Source organism: Dama dama, chromosome 24 (genome assembly GCF_033118175.1).
Source record: "Dama dama isolate Ldn47 chromosome 24, ASM3311817v1, whole genome shotgun sequence".
In the NCBI taxonomy this organism is placed as follows: domain Eukaryota; kingdom Metazoa; phylum Chordata; class Mammalia; order Artiodactyla; family Cervidae; genus Dama; species Dama dama.
In genome coordinates, this window is record NC_083704.1 from 53,280,592 (window position 1) to 53,299,524 (window position 18,933).

General features: G+C 41.5%; 1 protein-coding gene across 2 annotated transcripts; it reads left to right on the forward strand.

The window, feature by feature from the left end:
- Positions 1–3,746: 3,746 nt before the first annotated feature.
- Positions 3,747–4,341, forward strand: IQCF6 (IQ motif containing F6). Of its 2 annotated transcripts, none has more exons than XM_061128266.1 (2): positions 3,747–3,761; positions 3,973–4,341. In XM_061128266.1, the coding sequence occupies exons 1-2, from the start codon at positions 3,747–3,749 to the stop codon at positions 4,339–4,341; spliced, it is 384 nt and encodes a 127-aa protein (XP_060984249.1). The 2 variants fall into 2 exon arrangements, with proteins under 2 accessions (XP_060984249.1, XP_060984247.1); XM_061128264.1 differs by lacking the exon at positions 3,747–3,761 and adding an exon at positions 3,845–3,862 and having other exon boundaries at positions 3,967–4,341.
- The last annotated feature ends 14,592 nt before the right edge of the window (positions 4,342–18,933 follow it).

Consider the following 18,933-nt stretch of genomic DNA (forward strand, 5'->3'; position numbering starts at 1 on the left):
CACCAAATGCTCATAATAGTATTGTTCACAATCACCAAAGAGTAAAAACAATTCAAATCCCTGTTAACTTATGAATATATAGACAAAATGTATCTATACAATGGGATATTATTTAGCCATAAAAAAGAATGAAGTACTGATACATTCTACATGGAACCCTGAAAACATGCTAAGTGAAAGAACCCCAGACACAAAAGGCCATATAGTATATGATTCTATTTATATGAAATGTCCATGGGAGGCAAATCCTTAAGAGACTATAAGCAGATTACTGGTTGCCAGAGTGTGGGGTTAGGGAAAGATAAAGGGAAGTAACTACTTAATGGGTACAGGGTTTCTTTTGGGGATGATGAAATTAGAATTAAAATTAGATGAAATTAGAAACTGGACTTGGATAGTAGTGATGGTTGCATAGAGGCTTCCCTGGTAGCTCAGTTGGTGGAAATTCCGCCTGCAAGGTAGGAGACCCCAGTTCAATTCCTGGGTTGGGAAGATCCACTGGAGAAGGGATAGGCTACCCAATCTAGTATTCTTGGGTTGTAAAACACTGCAAATGCACTAAAAGCAACTGAATCATAAACTTTAAAATGGTTAAAATGGTCAATTTATGTTATATGGGTTTTACCTCAATTACTTTAAAAAGATACACAGAAACACATAAAACAGTTTTCTATTTCTTAAGGTACATGGATGTTCTATGTCCATAAATTCATAGCTAATTGTCCAGCATACTCTCCAAACTAGCAGCAGTAATAATATAAGGCAGAAATTTGTTCGTAAATGTATGGATTAAAAGTAAATTATTTAAACTATAATGGAAAAGAATCTGAGAGTCCATATATATGTATGGATAAAACTCAATCAATTTGCTATATACCAAAAACTAATAGAGCATTGTAAATCAACTATACTTCAATAAAAAATTAATTATTCTTAATATCAAATTTAAGTCTGTGCATGGCATAAGGTCTGAAAGACTATCTCTGGGAGTAAATTTAAAGGAAATTCACTTTCTGCCTTATATGTCTGCATTTTTCTGTATTTTAGAAACAGACATACTGTATTTATAACCCAGGGGAGAAAAGAAGGCAGACTCTGGAGAAGGGAGCAGTGAGGAAATAGAGACCAAGGAATGTGGTCTGTGAACACTTAGTAGGATAGGACTTAGGGAGTGCATCTTCCCGGCTTCGGCCTCATACGCTGCCACTTTGTGAATAACTACAAAAGCGTGAACGTAAAAGAGGCTGACAGGTTTTTCCAGAGACTTCTAAGGAGACAAAGCCAAGACATTCTGGCAATAAACAGCCAGGCCAGAGGTGGGTAGGGGAGAGATCCCCAAGGAACAGTGAGGTCTAGTGTTGGCAGTCTGACCTGCATAGACTGAGCCTGAGTGTTGGCCACAACCACAGCCCCTTTATAAGTGATCCCTTCAGAATCCAGCATATTGGACTGGAAGTAGATGCCTGACACCAGGACTGATGGTTCAATGCAGTGACGCAGGCCTTAGAGATGGCCGATACCAGCGTTCCACTCACTCAGATTGACAGACATTAACGGAAGCAACAGGGTCCGCTCTCGAGGACTTTTAATGTGACCTAAAGAAGTTGCTTGCTTGAAAACAGGGCCAGAATCTGTAAGACACGCTGATGGACAGTGCCATGGTAATTAGTAGAAGTGATGGTACGAGGCCTCAAATACACATAAACAGAAGCCACAGTATGTGGCTCATGTAGAAAAATGAGGAATATCATGCATGTTAAAACTAGAGCCAGAATGGCCTTTCAAATCCCAAAGGATGCACAGCAGCTCTGCATCATCTGTTTCTGCAGTTTCAGTCCTAACTCTGAATTCTAGAAACTCATGTGAGCTCCCATGAGCCCTGGCCACAGAGTTGCATTCTTACAGCACAGCAGGGCAGACCCAGGTTTTGTGGGAACTAAAGTTTTTATAAATTGGAAGGCCTACTTTAAGAAAAAGAATACAAAATTATAGACTTAAAATCAGGCCAGTGAATATTTAGGACAAGTCAAGACAACAAATGACACATATAAAAGAGGTGGCAGAGATCACAAATGTAACAACGTATATATTAGTTAAGTGTCCTACGTCTGTGGTATTTTTCCTACATTTTTTGCTGTATAATCTTTTATTACTTCTTCATATGATGATTTTTCATATGATTTTCTATAGAAACATTATTGCCTTTCAAGATGCGTAAAACAGGATTTTTCATGCCAGCATGTACACCATTCATAGAAGTTCTGGTTGGTTCCTGTAATCACTGTTCAGTTTGGTCAGTCAGTCATGTCTGACTCTTTGAAACCCATGGACTGCAGCACGCCAGGCCTCCCTGTCCATCACCAATTCCCAGAGTTTACTCAAACTTATGTCCATTGAGTCGGTGATGCCATCCAACCATCTCATCCTCTGTCGTCCTCTTCTCCTTCCGCCTTCAATCTTTCCCAGCATCAGGGTCTTTTCAAATGAGTCAGCTCTTCGCATCAGGTGGCCAAAGCATTGGAGTTTCAGCTTCAGCATCAGTCCTTCCAATGAATATTCAGGCCTGATTTCCTTCAGAATGGACTGGTTGAATCTCTGTGCTGTCCAAGGGACTCTCAAGAGTCTCCAACACCACAGTTCAAAAGCATCGATTCTGGAATTCTGATAAACTCTATTTTACAGAATTTATACTAAAACAGAAAAAAAAGCTTGTAATATTTATAACTGTCTCACTGCATTGTCAAATATTATATTTCTGACAAGACAGAACTTCAATTTTAATCAAGCATCAATGAAAACAGAATCTACTACTTAGGATTTTACATGTCTAAAAACAGTAAGAATTTTCTGTGGACCAGTTTTTGTCTTCAAACTTTTCAAACCTTGCTTTTCCTCCACTGTACCTACACTTCTGGTGCCAGGCACTGCAGGGAGTGTCCACATCACCATAGCTGCACTTCTGTCCCCATATCAAACCATGACACAGGTGAATGGATGTTGTAACAGGTAGGAAAACTCCTGGAAGTCATTGCTAGCAGAATGTCTAACAAGAATTTACCTATTCCCAGGGGTGACTGGGACCACATAAATCTATCACATTAACCCATACTAAGTATATCCCAACTCAGCTTCCCCTTAGTCACATTCCAAAAGAAACTGCAGCCATTCCATGGCACTTGACAAGAAAAGGGTGACAAAGAGGGTCAGAGAAGGGGCGACAGAAGCCCTCTCCAAGTGCAGATAAAATATCTTGCTTCCACAAATTTAACAAAACACATACTAGCCCATGAACACACTGCTCAGGTCCCTCCCAAAGACCCTGACACTTAGGCTTCCAGAAACCCACACTGGTAATGAGTATGTGTGTGTAAACCCTTACTTGAAGGAAAGTTGAATGAATCTGTCTCTCCACTGACACCAGCAGGATCAGAAATAAGTGGCTAGAAGGTGTAGAAAGAGCAAGGTTTAAGGCACCAGCTGAGTCTGAGAAATAGACTGAAAGCAAGAAACAATGACAGCCCACTTAAAGTTATGGGTATCAATAAATAAGGTGGCTGGTCAATCCATAAGAAGATACAAACAAAAGGAGAAAGAGATGTGGGTGAAATGTGGATGAACAGGCCTAATGAGGGGAAACTTGTGTGCAGGTGGGCGGAGTCTAGTGATAGGGTGCCTAACAGTTGAGGGCGGGGCTACAGACTAGGGTGGCCTAACTGATAGATTAGTGGACTCTAAAGACCAGGGCCATGGACACACAAAATGTGAGTGAGGCTCATACAGAAGGGATCTGTCCAGAGGACAATGAGCAGTGTCTAAAGGTGAGTAGGGTTTGGAAATAAGATGGATGGGGCCCAGAAATAAGAGGCCAGGGCTACCTGGGCCAGGCCCCCTTTCCTCCCAGCACCAGAGGTGGGGTTAGGAATGGGAGGGTACCCCACTGAGCATCTCCATGTTCTTCCTTCCCCCAATCAGTTAGAGAAGGCAGCCATAAAGATTCAGTCATGGTGGCGTGGCAACATGGTACGCCGGACGTTACTGCACGCAGCACTCAGGGCCTGGGTCATCCAGTGCTGGTGGAGGTCGATGCAGGCCAAGATGCTGGAGCAAAGACGGCGCCTGGCACTAAGACTCTACACCTGCCAGGAATGGGCAGTGGTGAAGGTGCAGGCACAGGTTCGCATGTGGCAGGCCCGCAGACGGTTTCTCCAGGCACGCCAAGCGGCCTGCATCATCCAGTCTCACTGGCGCTGGCATGCCAGCCAAACCCGAGGCCTGATCCGGGGCCGCTATGAGGTCAGGGCCAGCCGGCTAGAGCTCGACATCGAAATCCTCATGACCTAGGGTGCTGGTAGAGCCAAGGAGACTGGATCTCTCTTCCAATAAAGACATTTACTGACCATGGTCTTGCCCTTTGGAAATCAGACCCACAGAAGAGGGATCAGCCCCTTATTTTCCTGCCTTCCACCCTCCAAAAAAATGATTTCCTGGCATAGTCTAAAGCCTGTCCCAGGAAAACTCACCCTAGCCCTTGCTCCTAAAGTAAACCTGACCAATCTTGTACTCAAAAGAAAGCTCAGGGCTCAGGGCCAGCTCTGACACTTGAGCCAGCCTGATCTCAGCTCCCACCACAATTTGGGTAGGCACTGGGCTTTACTTCTCTGCAGCCCCTGCCAGGCAATTTTCATTCAGATTAGGACTGGCTGCAGTCAGAGCCAGCTGGGAAGGGCAGGATTCCACAGGCTTCTGATTGGCAGGGCCCTCAGGGCGGGCACAGAGCTTGGCAGAGAGCCAGGAGGACAGGGTACCCCCAGCTGAGCAGCAGCAGGACAGGCGCTATGCCTCAAGGGGAACAGCCAGCTAAAGCCAGCCCCTGGGGGAGGCCGGGGCAGGAGCAGAGAGGCTGCAGCTGTGCCTGCTGCCTCCCTCCCCAGGGGCTAAGAGACATGGCTCCCCACCCCGAAACCCTGCAACCCCGCCCTGTGCTGGCCACTTCCTGGGAGAACCAAGCATGGAGTTGGTGTGGGGGGAGAGAGCCTGGGGATTGGAGTGGATTAACAAGCAGAGGAAGAATAGGGGTGAACAGGCAGGAGGGCTATCCCTCTGCCATCAGAGGTCATTAGCTTGGGGATACAGCTTCTAAACCTTATCACATCCTCAGAAGCAGCTGAGCTGCCCTTCCCTCAAGATTCCCTCTCCCGCAACCCTCTCACAAACTACCACACCCTCTGCTGAGCCTGCCGTGAGTGGGTGCTGAGGTGTCTATGCTTTGCTGAGGCTCTTACTATCTCTTGACATTTATGTCTCAATCATCTCTGAATATGCTCTCAGTCTCTGCTTTGTCAAACATGCCCAAGTCCCTCACTCTCACCCTATGTCAGGTGTGATACTTGTCTGAACCTGCATCCCAGGAGTCTGAGGTCCATGACCCTCTCCAGGATTTGGCCTTGCACAGGGATGGGAGGACCAGCTGGGGAGGTGTACAGAAGCCAGAGGTTTTCATTGGCCTTACAGCTGGGTAAGGTTCTCCCTCACCCCAGGGCTCATTGTGTATGTGTGTGTGTGTGTTTGGGATTCAGGGCAGGATGTCCCTAGAACAGCTGTGACAGATGTGAGGATTCAGGGTTCAGTCCAGTATCTATCACCTCCAATAGCTGCAAGTGGCAATGATGCAGCTAGGTTCCTCACTCTTCCACCCTTTTTAGGAGCTTCAACACAGCTTTCTCCTCCCCCACTGGCAGTGGTGAGTGGTAGGAAACTAGTTAGGTCTACAAACAACATGGCAGGAATTCTGCATGATTTAGCCCATGAGGCATTCACCCCTGCAGTGAGAGGTGTTTCAAATCTATGATAGCAAGAGTTTAACTCTCTGATTTACAGTCTACAATGGGCACTGGAATCCCCTAAGATACTGGAATGCCCTGATGCCTAGGCTCACCCAGAGATTCTGCTTTATCTGGGCTGGGGAGTTGCCTGGGCACTGAAATTCAGTATGCATCCACAATGTGAAAACTGATGAATTAAGTCCTTCCCAGCCCATGTTACAGTCCCTTACTCAGCTGGCATGGTCCCATCTGCAGATGGTCATGTAGAATTCCCAGGTTTACACTCAGTGGGCTCAAGGAAATCAAGATTTTCTGCTCTCTGATGAGCTAAGCATACAAAGTAAAACAGGGATCTAGAGGCAGAGCTACCCTGGGTCAAAAACCTTTGGAAGCAGGAAGGTCCAGCACCTCCAGACAGCTGGGGTCTGAGATGGGGAGAGGCTATTGGGGAAAGTAGGCTAGGCCTCTAGTCCCAGGTAGACAGGATCCCAGGAAGACGGCCCCACACAGGTGTCAGTAATGGAGACTGTGGGGCAGTCCAAGAAGGTCAAGTTTCATCCAAAGTCTTAACCACCACTGCAAGAGTCCCTTCAAAGATCAGGGGTCTTGAGAAGCCAGGGATGGTCTAACCCTGTAGGTGTTGGGCATCAGAGAGCTCCAAGGAGAGGAATGAAGCATAGAACAGGAGTCAGGAAAGAAGCTCTTTTAGCAGCAAGGTCTGTGGCTAGCTGCCTAGATTGGTGGAACCACCTTTCCCTCCTTAGCAAGGATGAGACCACAGGTGGGACTTCTTACAGATAGGCCTCTCAGAACCTCATAGACCCTCTCTTCTCTTTTCCACCATCACTAAGAACTGAGCTGCATAAGAACTCTTCCTGACAATACACTGAAACAACACAAGTGGGGATGGAAGGAGCATGCTTGCAGCTAAGGGGCAGGTGTGGGCCTAAGAGCATTTTGGGGGACTTGGTATCCTCATACACATGCCTTCCTCAGGTGATATGGTGGCCCCAAGAGATATGTGACCCAGGCCTGATCAACAAAGAAATCTACTGACCCTCAGACTGGTCTAGCCTCCTGGGCCTCTAAGAAGGTAGTTCAGTAAGTGAAAGCCCATCCCCTACCAGTCCCCTCCTGCCCTGGAAAAGGACCTCCACGTTACATCTAGTCTCCTTGCCCCACAATGCCCACTCCATGCTCTCCAGCCCCTCACCTGATGCATCACCAAGCTCAGTTCTGATCCCATCACTCCAGGGTCTCCATCTTGAATTTTCGTCTTTCTCTGTCCCACATGCCAAACCCAAAATGACATGCCACAGCCACTGCCATGCATGCCTAGCAGCTTGAGTGGGCCGACCAACATCCCCCTGATCACTCACACACATTCACACACATTACAGGAGGACACTGGTTCTGACCACTATCCCACCACTCCCATTTTGCCAGGTGGATGCTGCTTAGCCTTTGTTCATCTTTGTCTCTAAAACTCAAGTTCGTCCAGGTCCGCCAAAAATTAGTAGTCTGGAAATAAGCACTTAAGATGTAGAAGGGCTGGACTGAGTTGAGAACAAAATTTGTTTTCTGGGCACTCCCAAGCTGGGCTTTCATATCAACTGTTCAGAACAAAGAACTCAGGATAGAGTATGTCCTTAAAGAGGGTGATAGATTTTGACAGTGAAAGGAGGTGGAACACAGGGCCCACAGAGAAAGTTCCAGCCATACAGGAAGAGACAAAAGTCCATTCAGAGCCCTGAGATAGAGGAGTGTGAAGGGGCTGAGGTACCGCTGCAGCCTACAGCCAGATCCTGCCCTCGGCCGCTCCTCTCAGGTTATCTCAGGAGACACAGGGGAGCCTGGGGGAGGCTGCGTGGTTCAGAGGCAAAAGTAGTACACGCCAAAGAAGGGAGAGTTCCCTGGTGGCCTAGTGGTTAGGATTCTAGGCTTTTACTTCTGTAAAAGCCCAAGATGGGAGAGGCAAGATATCACAAAGGGGCCTAGGACGGAGACAAGAAGCCACAGACTGTGGAGACCTTACCACCCAAGGCCAAGACAGGGACCATGGGTATCAGAAGGTGAATTTAGGTCTTTGGGTGGAGGACATAGTAGGATTATCTATTGGGAGTGGGCTGAAAGCATGGTTTCCACAAGAGCAGGCAGAACCACCTGCAAGATCCAACCCAGGAGGGGAAGGTGGGAGGTATCAATGAAAGATGTTTGACTATGAATTGGTAATTGCTGTTGGAATGATGACAATTCTGTCTCATTTTGAGATATGTTTGAACATTTCCACAATAAAAACATTAAAAAATAACTTTAGTATAAATAATAGAAGGATGAAAATTACTTAAATAACTTCCATAATAGTTAAGAATTGTATTGGGCTCTTAGGAACAGAAACCTGAAAACCAGCAGCTTAAACAAAATAAAAGTTTGTTTTCTTCTCCCATAAATAAAGCCCAGGAATGGGAAGGCCAAGGTACAGCAGCTGCATAATATCAAGAGGTTCTATCTTCTCTGTTTCCACATTGCACTCCTGGGATGGGACTAGTCCTCTTACTCTAGGATGACTCCTAGAATTTCAGCCATCACGTCTGCGTTTCAGGAGAGTAGATGAAGAGCAAAGAGAGAAACATTTATGCCATTCATTTCTTTTAAAGGCCTTTCCCAGAAGGCTCACTCACCCAGCCTCCTCCACTTATATTTCACTAGCCAGAACTGTTATCAGACCTTCCCTGCTACAAGGACACACTGTCACCAAGTGTATTCAGAGAGGCTAGATTCTGCTCTAATGCAAACTTTCAAATCTCAATGGCTTAACTGAAATGTATTTCTCACTCACACAAGTCTGCTGATCTCCAGGCAATTCTCCATGGTTGTCTCTCCCTGTGCTTGCTCAGCCCTCCAGGCTGTTTCAGGCTTACACCACCTCCACGTGGATATGAACTCCTGTGATTACACTCATCCAAGTAGGGGCAGGAAGGGCTGGAGAGACAAGTACTAGCCTTGGCGTTCTTCCACTTAGAAGTGTCTTATTTCATTTCTGCTCCATTTTATTGGCTCAACACCCATGCAGCTGTGTCTAACTTCAAGGAGAAGGACAACGCAATCTTCCAACATGCCTGAGAGGAGAAGGAATAAGAATGTTGGTGAAGAAATCAATGTCCCCCTTGTCATGGTGCCATTTATGAGACAGAAGAGAGAGTAGATTGGGTGGTGGTGACAACCAGCCTCAGGCACAGCTCCTAAAGCATTATAGAAAAAATAGGAAGAAAAGATCTTGACCAATTCAACAGAATGGAAAAAATTAATAAGAAAGCAGGATAGAAAACCCAAAGATGGGAATAAGTCTGTATTAAATAGAAATGGGTAAAATTTATCTACTAATATTAACAGAAATCTCACATTAGGTTTTTAAATATAGCCAATTATATGTTGCTTTATAATGGGCACATCTAAAATAAAAGAAAGCTGGACATTGAAATTAAAACAACAGAAAAAGATAAAGCAGAAAAGAACATTTAGCTGTTTAAAAACACATTTACCCTTCTCTCTTCTAAGATCTAAGGAAAATGAAAAACGAATTAACTTTACACAAAAAGCTCACAATTCTGAACAGAGTGAAACAAGGGCCATCAGAGGATATAGGACCACAACTCTGGAAAAAGGAAAGAGGAAAGAGGTACCAGATGAAGCAGGAAGAAGGAAGCTGAAGAACAAATGCTCACGGGGCAAAAGGATGAGTGACAAGAACTCAAACGCAGGCATCTGACTCTAAGACATGGGCCCATTCTCCCAAGTGCTTCCTCCATGAGACTTGTGGCTCTGGTGTGAGAAAGTCCTAATAGGGACTTCCATGGTGGTCCAGTGGTGAGGACTTTATGCTTCCACTGAAAGGTTGTTGCTGAACGATAAGACGCCGGGATTCTTGGCCTCCGGAGGAGATGAATTCAATCCGGGGCCAGAGACGAGGCTGGATCGCTCAGAGCTTTTGTGTAATAAAGTTTTATTAAAGTATAAAGGAGATAGAGAAAGCTTCTGACACAGGCATCAGAAGGGGGCAAAAGAGTACCCCCCCTCCTAGTCTTTAGCTATATGTTATATGTTATATAGTCACTCACAGTCTGTTAATGAAAAGAAAGGAATGTCATAAAATTTAGAATGGCACCAGATAATTCATCCCTGGCCATAAAACGATTGACTTGAAACTTGTAGAAGGGCAGATTACCAACAAATAATTTCCTTTACATAGATTAGGGAACAATATCTGAGTAAGTAAGTTAGGCCGTTTGGTGGAACCAATGTGAAGATAGAGTCTGGGGTACATTAACATAGCTTAAGACAATATTTCCATAAGAAAAAGAAATGTATTGGTTAGCCCAAGGTTTGATAGTAGTTAGCTTCAGGTGAAACCAGGTGTCATGGCAACACAGCATTTTAAGAGAAACCTCCTTTTAAATTTGTATAGAGAAGGAAAAACATATCGCTGGTTTGTTTCCTCCTGCCGCTTAAGAGAGAGAAAAATGTCTGGCACTTGCAGCCTGTTTCCTCCGTTTGGAGACACCTGGCCTTCCTACCTGTTACCCTCTCACCACTGCAGGGGGCACAGGTTTAATCCCTCATTAGGGGACTAAGATCCTGCAAGTGAGGTGCAAAAAAAAAAAAAAAAAGAAGTATTGATAGAATGAAAGAATACAGAGTTCATCCTCCTACATTTAAAGCACAAAATGAGTTTTGAGGGCAATGAGCAGTCTTGACACCTGAAATTCTGCAAAATATCACAGTTGATCATTCCAAGTAATATAGTAATATAAACCATTCCAAAATAGAGAAAGAACAGAAAGTTACCCAACTGTCTTTATGACGCTGGTATAGCATTGTTATCAAAACCAGACAAGTATTCTGAGGATCTAATGTATTAACATGGTGACTATAGTTGATAACACTGTATTACATAATTGAAATTTGCTGAGAAAGTAGAACTTAAATGTTCTTACTACATATAAATATATATATATAATATGTTAATTAACTAGATGGGAGAATCCTTTCATAATGTATTTATATATAAAATTATCAAAGTGTATAAATCTGTTTGTCAATTACATTTTAATAAAGTTGAAAAAACTAAAAAAAAATAACCCAGACTGGCATATTATAAGACAGATAAATTAAGATCACCATCTATAATAAATATAAATGTAATATATACCTAATAAATATAAAATATAAAAATTAAAATAAATATAAACCTTAAATAGAGTATTAGCAAATTATAAACATTAATTTTTGTTTATTTGTGTTTTCGTTTTTGGCCTTGCTGTGTGTCTTGTGGGGGGATCTTAGTTCCCTGACCAGGGACTAAATCCCAGCCCTACCCAGTGAAAGCAGAGTCCTAACCACTGGACCACCAGGGAATTCCTCAAGCATCAAGATTTAAATGTATATACATAATGACAAAACAGGGATTTCCCCAGGAAACCAACAATGATTCAACACTGAAAAACTCCATCATGTTAACTGATTGATTAAAAGAAGAAAAAAATCATTATGATCAAAAGTAAGCATTCATTATCATTTTTTAAAAATTACTAGTAAAATGTAAAGAAAATAAACTATAGTAAGGATCCAAAGAATAAAAACATATAAGGATCTCACACAACTCAACAGCATAAAAACCAAACAGTCCAATTTAAAAATGGACGAAGGACTTGACAGACATTTTTTCAAAGAATATATACAGATGGCCAACAGATACATGAAAAGGTGCTCAACATCACTAGTCATCAGGGAAATGCAAATCAAAACCACAGTGAGATACCACCTCAAATCTATTAGAATGCCTATTATCAAAAAGATAAGAAATAACAAGTGTTGGTGAGGATATATGGAAAAAAGTGAATTCTTGTGCACTCAGTGGGAATGTAACCTTGGTACAGCTACAGGGGAAAAAAGTATGGAATTTCCTCAAAAAATGAAAAATAGAACTACCACATGATCCAGCAATCCCACTTTCAGATATACTTGAGAAGGAAATAAAATCACTATCTCAGAGAGACATCTGCACTCCCATATTCATCACAGCATTACAACAACCAAGACATGGGAACAACCAAAGTTTCCACTGACAGATAAAAGAATAAAAACAGTATTATTTTGGCTATTTTGGGTCTTTTGACTCTCCATACCAACTTAAAATCAACTTGTGGTTATCCACAAAACAACTTTCCAGATTTTGTTTGGAATTGTGTTGAATCTGTAGTTCAAGTTGAGAAGAGCTAACATCTTGACAACGTTGTGTCTTTCTATTTATATAGTGAATATCTCTTCACTTATTTAGTTCTTATTTTATACTTTATCAGGGCTTTATAATTTTCCTCATATAGATTTTATATGTATTTGGTTAGATTTATACCAAGTATCTCACTTTGAAGGACACTGTGTAATAAATGATAAGTTTTTTTTAATGTCAAATCCCCCCTTTTTATTGGTTTTATGCAGGCAAGCAATTGACTTTCGCACATTAATTTTGTATTCTTCAACCTTCCTATAATCACTTCGTTCCAGGAACTTTTGTTACTTATTCTTTCAGATATTCTACATAGATGATTGTGTCATCTGAGAACAAAAGTGGTTTTATTTCTTTCTTCCCAGTTTGTATACTTTTTCTTTTCCTTCCTCATCTTATTGCATTAGCTAATGGTGTTGTAAGCAATGATTTTGGTCCTGATCTCAGCAGAAAAGCTTTAAGTGTGATGTTAGCTGTGTTTTTTTGTAGCTCTTCTTTATCTAGTTGAAGAAGCTCCCCTCTATTTTTATTTGCTCAGAGTTCTTCATAATGGATGTTGGATTTTATTAAACTATTTTTCTATATCTTGATATGATCATGTGATTTTTTTCCTTGGTCTGTAGAAGTTATGAATTACATTAACTGATTTTAAAATTTGAACCAGCCTGACATAGCTGAAATACATTCCATTTAGTTGTGGTATAATTCTTTTTATACATAGTGAGTTTTGTTTTGCTAATATTTTGTTGAGGATTTTTACATCTATGTTGGGGAGAAATGTTGGTCTACAGTTTTCATTTCTCGTAATGTCTTTGGCTTTGGTGTTAGGGTAATGGTGGTTTCATAGAATGAGTTAGGAAGTATTCTGTTTCTATCTAAAGAAACTATAGAGTATTGATATAATTTCTTTTTTAAAAGTTTGGTAGAATTCACAAGTGAACCCATTTGAGCCTGGTACTTTATATTTTAGAAAGTTATTAATTATTGACTCAGTTCAATAGATATGGACCTACCAGATAATCAATTTCTTCCTCTGTGTATTTCGGAAGATTGTGTCTTTTAAGGAATTAGTTTGCTTCATCTAGGTTCAAATTTGGGAGCACAGAGTTGTTCAAAGTATTCCTTTATTGTGCTTTTAATGACTATGGTATCTGTAATGATGACATTAATGCAGCATTTCACATTAGTTTGAGGGCAATTATCAGACATTATACTTCAAATATGGTTTATGTTCCTTCTCCTTCTGGCATTCCCATCATGTGTATCTTAAATCTTTTGTGGTTGTTCCACCATTCTTGAATTTTCTGTTGTTTTTTTCCCCAGACTTTTTCTTTTTGCCTTTTAGTTTGGGAAGTCTATTGTCATATTCTAAGCTCAGAGACACTTTTCTTAACCATGTCCTGTCTACCAATGAATCCATCAATGACATTCTTCATTTATGTTACAATTTTTTTAATCTGTAGAATCTCTTTATTGTTAGATTCTATTTCTTTGTTTACATTATCCATCTGTTCTTGAATGTTGTTCACTTTCCTCATTAAAGCCAATAGCATATTAATAATATATTCGCTAAAATTCTTGGTCTGATCATTTCAGCATTCTTGCCATGTCTTTTTCTGGTTCTGATCCTTATTTAGTCTCTTTAAACTGTTTGCCTCTTCGGTTATTTTTTGTTAGTTTTTTTTTTTTGCCTTTTAGTATGACTTGTAATTTTTTTGCTCAAAGATAGATGTGAGGTACTGGATAAAAAGAATCGTGGTAAATAAACCTTTAGTAATGTAGTGGTAAGTTGTGGAGGGAGGCGAAGCATTGTATAGTTTGGTGGTTATGTCCCAGTCTTTTGATGATGCTGTACCCCTGGACTGTAAAGTTCACCAATGCTTTTCAGTTTTTTTCTTCCTTGCATGGAACAGATTGGCTGGAGGAACTGGAGTTGTGTATTTTTCTTCCCACATGCGGTAGGCAGAGACAACTATAATTGAGTACTGCTCTTTGGTCTTGTAGGTTAGATTGTGATATAACGCCAGCAGGTTAAGCTTGGGTAAAAACTTTCTCCCAAGGGCAAGCCTTGTTAAGAAAACAGAATGCTCTTGCATACTTAAAAATAATTTATTTCCTCTCCCCCTGTAAAAAGCACAAGGGTATATTTCTGATATTCACAGTGAGGACCTGGTAGAACTTTTGGAGATTAAACTCACAAAATGTGAGGGCCCCACAACGACTAGCCCCGTGGTGTTTTTCTCTCTCTTGCTTGTCCATGTTGAACCTTCGGCAATTCCTCAATTATAGTTTAGGTTTTCCTGTCCTCACACTGGTTCCTATGGAGGTTTCTGCTTTGATAAGTTGTAATTCCCTGTACCCACCTATCTGTAGCTCCAATTACTTGCCCTGTGACCTCACTTCTCTGACAGAATAAGAAGTCTTTTTGATTTTTTAGTTTATTTAGTTTTTCACTTGCTAGGATGGAGTGAAGACTTCTAAAGTCCTCACATGATGGACTGGAAACCATAAATACTATCATTTTTTTTATTCCAGTTATTGTATTTTTTGTATTTCAGTTAAGTTTTACTTGGTTTGTTTCTAAATTTGCTTATTATGTATAATTGCCTTTTTCCTGATGAATTTTATTTTTGGCTGTGCTGGGTCTTTGTTGCTGCATGGGCTTTCCTCTATTTGTGGCGAACAGGCTTCTCATTGCAGTGGTTTCTTTTGTTGCAGGGCACAGGCTCTAGAGTGCACAGACTTCAGTAGTTGCAGCATGTCAGCTCAGTAGCTATGGCTCCCAGGCTCTAGAGCACAGGCTCAATAGTTGTGTGGCACATGTGCTTAGATGCTCCGCAGCATGTGGGATCTTCCCCGGTCAGCGACTGAACCTGTGCCTCCTGTATTGGCAGGTGGATTCTTTACCACTGAGCCACCCAGGAAGCCCCTCTTGATGAATTTTTTATATTTGTCTTTCACTTATTTCAAAATATTGCAACAGTTACTTTATTTCTGGGCTTGACTATATCAATATCTTAGGTCTTTGCAGATCCATTCCTGCTAATTCTTACTCTCATGGTGCCTTCTTTCCTTGTGTATTTAGTAGGTTTTTTTTTAATTATTATTAGTATTAATAATGCAAGCTGCTCACTTTGCCTGTGAGAATTTCTTGATTTCTGGGATAAACATAGGTTCCTACAGAGAGGATTTTGTAGCTTCTCTCAGATACTTGGGCAGGCAATTAGTCTAGAAGGACTGCAAAATAAAATCTCAGCTTACATGTTTTTGAGTAATCTAGGTCATGTGAATTCTGGCTGAAAAGCTGTAAGAGGGATGTCTCTGGTTATAAATCCTCAGGAGCTACTTTTCTTCTTCTATACAGTCCCCCAAAAAAAGTCTCTCAAGAAATGTTCTCTGCCATGGTCAAGGGTTGGAGGAGTAATATTTATTTAATACATACATGGAGAAGATCTCCTGTTTGACTTCCCACTTTGGGCATGTCTTCTTGTCCCCTGATCCCTATAATGCTATGACAACCAGAGCTCAAACTCACATGGTTTGGCAAATATCCTCAAGACAAAAAGGCAACTTTACAACTCGTTACCTTTATGAATTCCCATTTTTATTTGGTTTTGAGTTTCAGTATTCAGTTCAGTTCAGTTGTGTCCAACTCTTTGCAACCTCATGGACTGCAGGACACCAGGCTTCTCTGTCCATCATCAACTCCCGGAACATGCTCAAACTCACGTCCATCAAGTTGGTGACGCCATCCAACCATCTCATCCTCTGTTGTCAATCTTTCCCAGCATCAGGGTCATTTCAAATGAGTCAGTTCTTCATATCAGGTGGCCAAAGTACCGGCGTTTCAGCTTCAGCCTCAGTCCTTCCAATGAATATTCAGGACTGATTTCCTTGAGGATTAACTGGTTTGATTTCCTTGCAGTGTAAGGGACTCTCAAGAGTCTTCTCCAACACCACAGTTCAAAAGCATCAATTCTTCGGTGCTCAGCTTTCATTATAGTCCAACTCTCACATCCATGCATGACGACTGGAAAAACCATAGCTTTGACTAGACAGAACTTTGTTGGTAAAGTAATGTCTCTGCTTTTTAATATGCTGTTTAGTCTGGTCATAGCTTTTCTTCCAAGGAACAAGGGTCTTTTAATTTCATGGCTGCAGTCACCATCCACAGTGATTTTGGAGCCCAGGAAAATAAAGTCTGTCATAGTTTGTTGTGATCCACACAGTCAAAGGCTTTGGTGTGGTCAATAAAGCAGAAGTAGATGTTTTTCTGGAACTCTCTTACTTTTTCTATGATCCAACAGATGTTGGCAGTTTGATCTCTGTATTATTTTCAGTATTTATATTATTATTATCTGCATTATTTTCAGTATTATTAGTTTCAGTATTATTTTCCATCTTATCATACTATCAGTGCTTTTAAAATATAGTTTTTAAATTTTATTCAACATTTTAAATTGTTTTCATTTTAACATGTGTTAACCATTTTAAATTGTTTAAATTTTAAAAGCGTGGAGATTGATCAGGATTCATACGCCAATAGGTTGCTGGAAACCTAATACCCTAATGGACACCATTTTCAAACCCAATTTGGTCAGATCTGTAATCAGTTTTAATAGATATATCTTGGTCAATAGATCATGCAGAGAGAAATATCCCACAGCATCTGTATTCTGTGCTATATATTTTTCATGTCAATCAGAGTCCATTAAAACCTGATCCATTACAAGATGGCATGGGATGAAAAAAATCTCTGCTCAACAAGGATGATCTGGATCAGTCAGACTCTCGTGAGTTAGAATCTGAGAGTAAATATGGAGTGAATCATTGAACATATGCTGAGCTTTCACGTGTCTTAGATTCTGTCAGATAGAGAGCAGAACATGAACATTCTGAGGAAACTAAAGTTATTAAATAGAGAAGACCCATAGAAAGCAGACAAGGACACTAGTTAGCTGACAGAAGGAGAAGGTAACAGAAGTAGAGAAACTCACAGGAGCCGAAGAGCTCAGGTTCACAAAGTTCTGAGTTCTGAAGAAGTATCCCATCCAGTTCTACAAGTCTACAGACTTTCTACAATTCCAGTACTTTGATCCCTATGACCTATATTCCTAGGGATCCCTAGGATCCTCTCCCCAATCCTTGCAATGGTCTCTCATCATGCATGCTAGCTTTTGTGACATTCCTTGAAACTAATGGAAGACATAATGACTATTTCATCACAGCCATGATGTAATGCCACCTTTATGTTGAGCACATAAAGTCCAGGAGAACATGGTCAGCAAGGAAATCTTTGCAGACTTGTCCCTCCACCTGAATGAGCTGAGTTACATATGATCTTGGTATGGTTTCACTTCTGGAAAGCAATGAAGTGCCATCCATAAGTGATTAAACAAGCAAGTAGAATCTGACAGAGGTCTGAGGTCTTGCTACAGTATCAAGGGGACTAATAACCCAAAGTCTTGGGATATATGCTACATGAACACATTAAGTTTGACATATCCCCTATGCTGCTATCCTGTTTACTCTCAGTTGTGCAGAACAGCGTTAAGCTTGAGAAAGCTTCCTTAGGGAGACATGCTTGAAAAGTCAGCTATTCACTGGTGACAAGGAATCTGGATTTTGAGAATTCCACAGTTCCCTAACTGATAAGGTCATTTACTGCAACTAAAGTGTACAAGCAATGTAGTCTATGCTGCTTTCCTTATGAGACTGGAATTTTGGTAGAAGCCATCAGAGGGTGCCTATGTGATTAAAAGTGTTAGTTGCTCAGTTGTGTCCAACTCTGCGACCCTGTGGTTTGTAGTCTGCCTGGCTCCTCTGAAAATAGAATTCTCCAGGCAAGAATACTGGAGTGGGTTACTATTTCCTTCTCCAGGGGGTCACCCCAACCTGGGGACTGAACCCAAGTCTCCTGCATTGCAGGCAGATTCTTTACCACCTGAGCCAAAAGGGAAGCCCCCATGTGAATGAACCCCAATAAAAACCCTATGCTTCTAGACTCAAGTTATCCTCCCTGGCATCCATGTTGTCATAAGTCATTGTTGGAGGAACAAAGCACTTCCTGTATGGCTCTAATAGAAGAGTACTCTTAGAAACTTAGATCTGATTTCCTCTACTCTGCACCTGTTTTGTCTTTTTCCTTAGGTGATTGTACCTACATCATTTTACTGGAATAAATCTTAGTCACAATTACATCTATATGTGGAATCCCATGAGTCCCAGGGAATCACTAAACCAGGGGATGCCAGTGATTAGACAGTTTGTACAACACAGAAGTGTACAAAATCCAGAAAATAAAAGTCATTAATTTAATGTGCAAATATGAGGACACAGACTTAGAGGGTGTTTGGTAGCAATAGAAGGAGGAAGGACTGAATGTAAGTTAAGAAACCCAGAACAAGAGACAGATGAGGCCTGAGTGAAGATATGTGGCACCAATATCCCTGCTCTTCTAAGTATTATAGCTAATAACAGGGAAGGATTATAGATGGGCTACAAAGGAAGAGGACCATGGTGTGGGTAGGACTCAGAGACCCTATATTTTCATCCTCAGCTCTGCTCTGTCTTTCATAGACGTGGAGTGAACAGAAGTCACAACCTACTCCATGGCACTTGTTACAGAAGACACACCATGTGGTAGGTATAAGACCCCTTATGTCACAGTTTATGACTATGATCTTTTAACTCACCTCTCCCTCCCTCCTACCAGTGACATGACTCTCAGCAACCATATGAGTGTTGGCTGTCATCCAGAGCCATGGCCAGATCTACTCTGGTGGTTTCCACAAGATTTGGGCTATCATGTGCCTTCTTAAATCC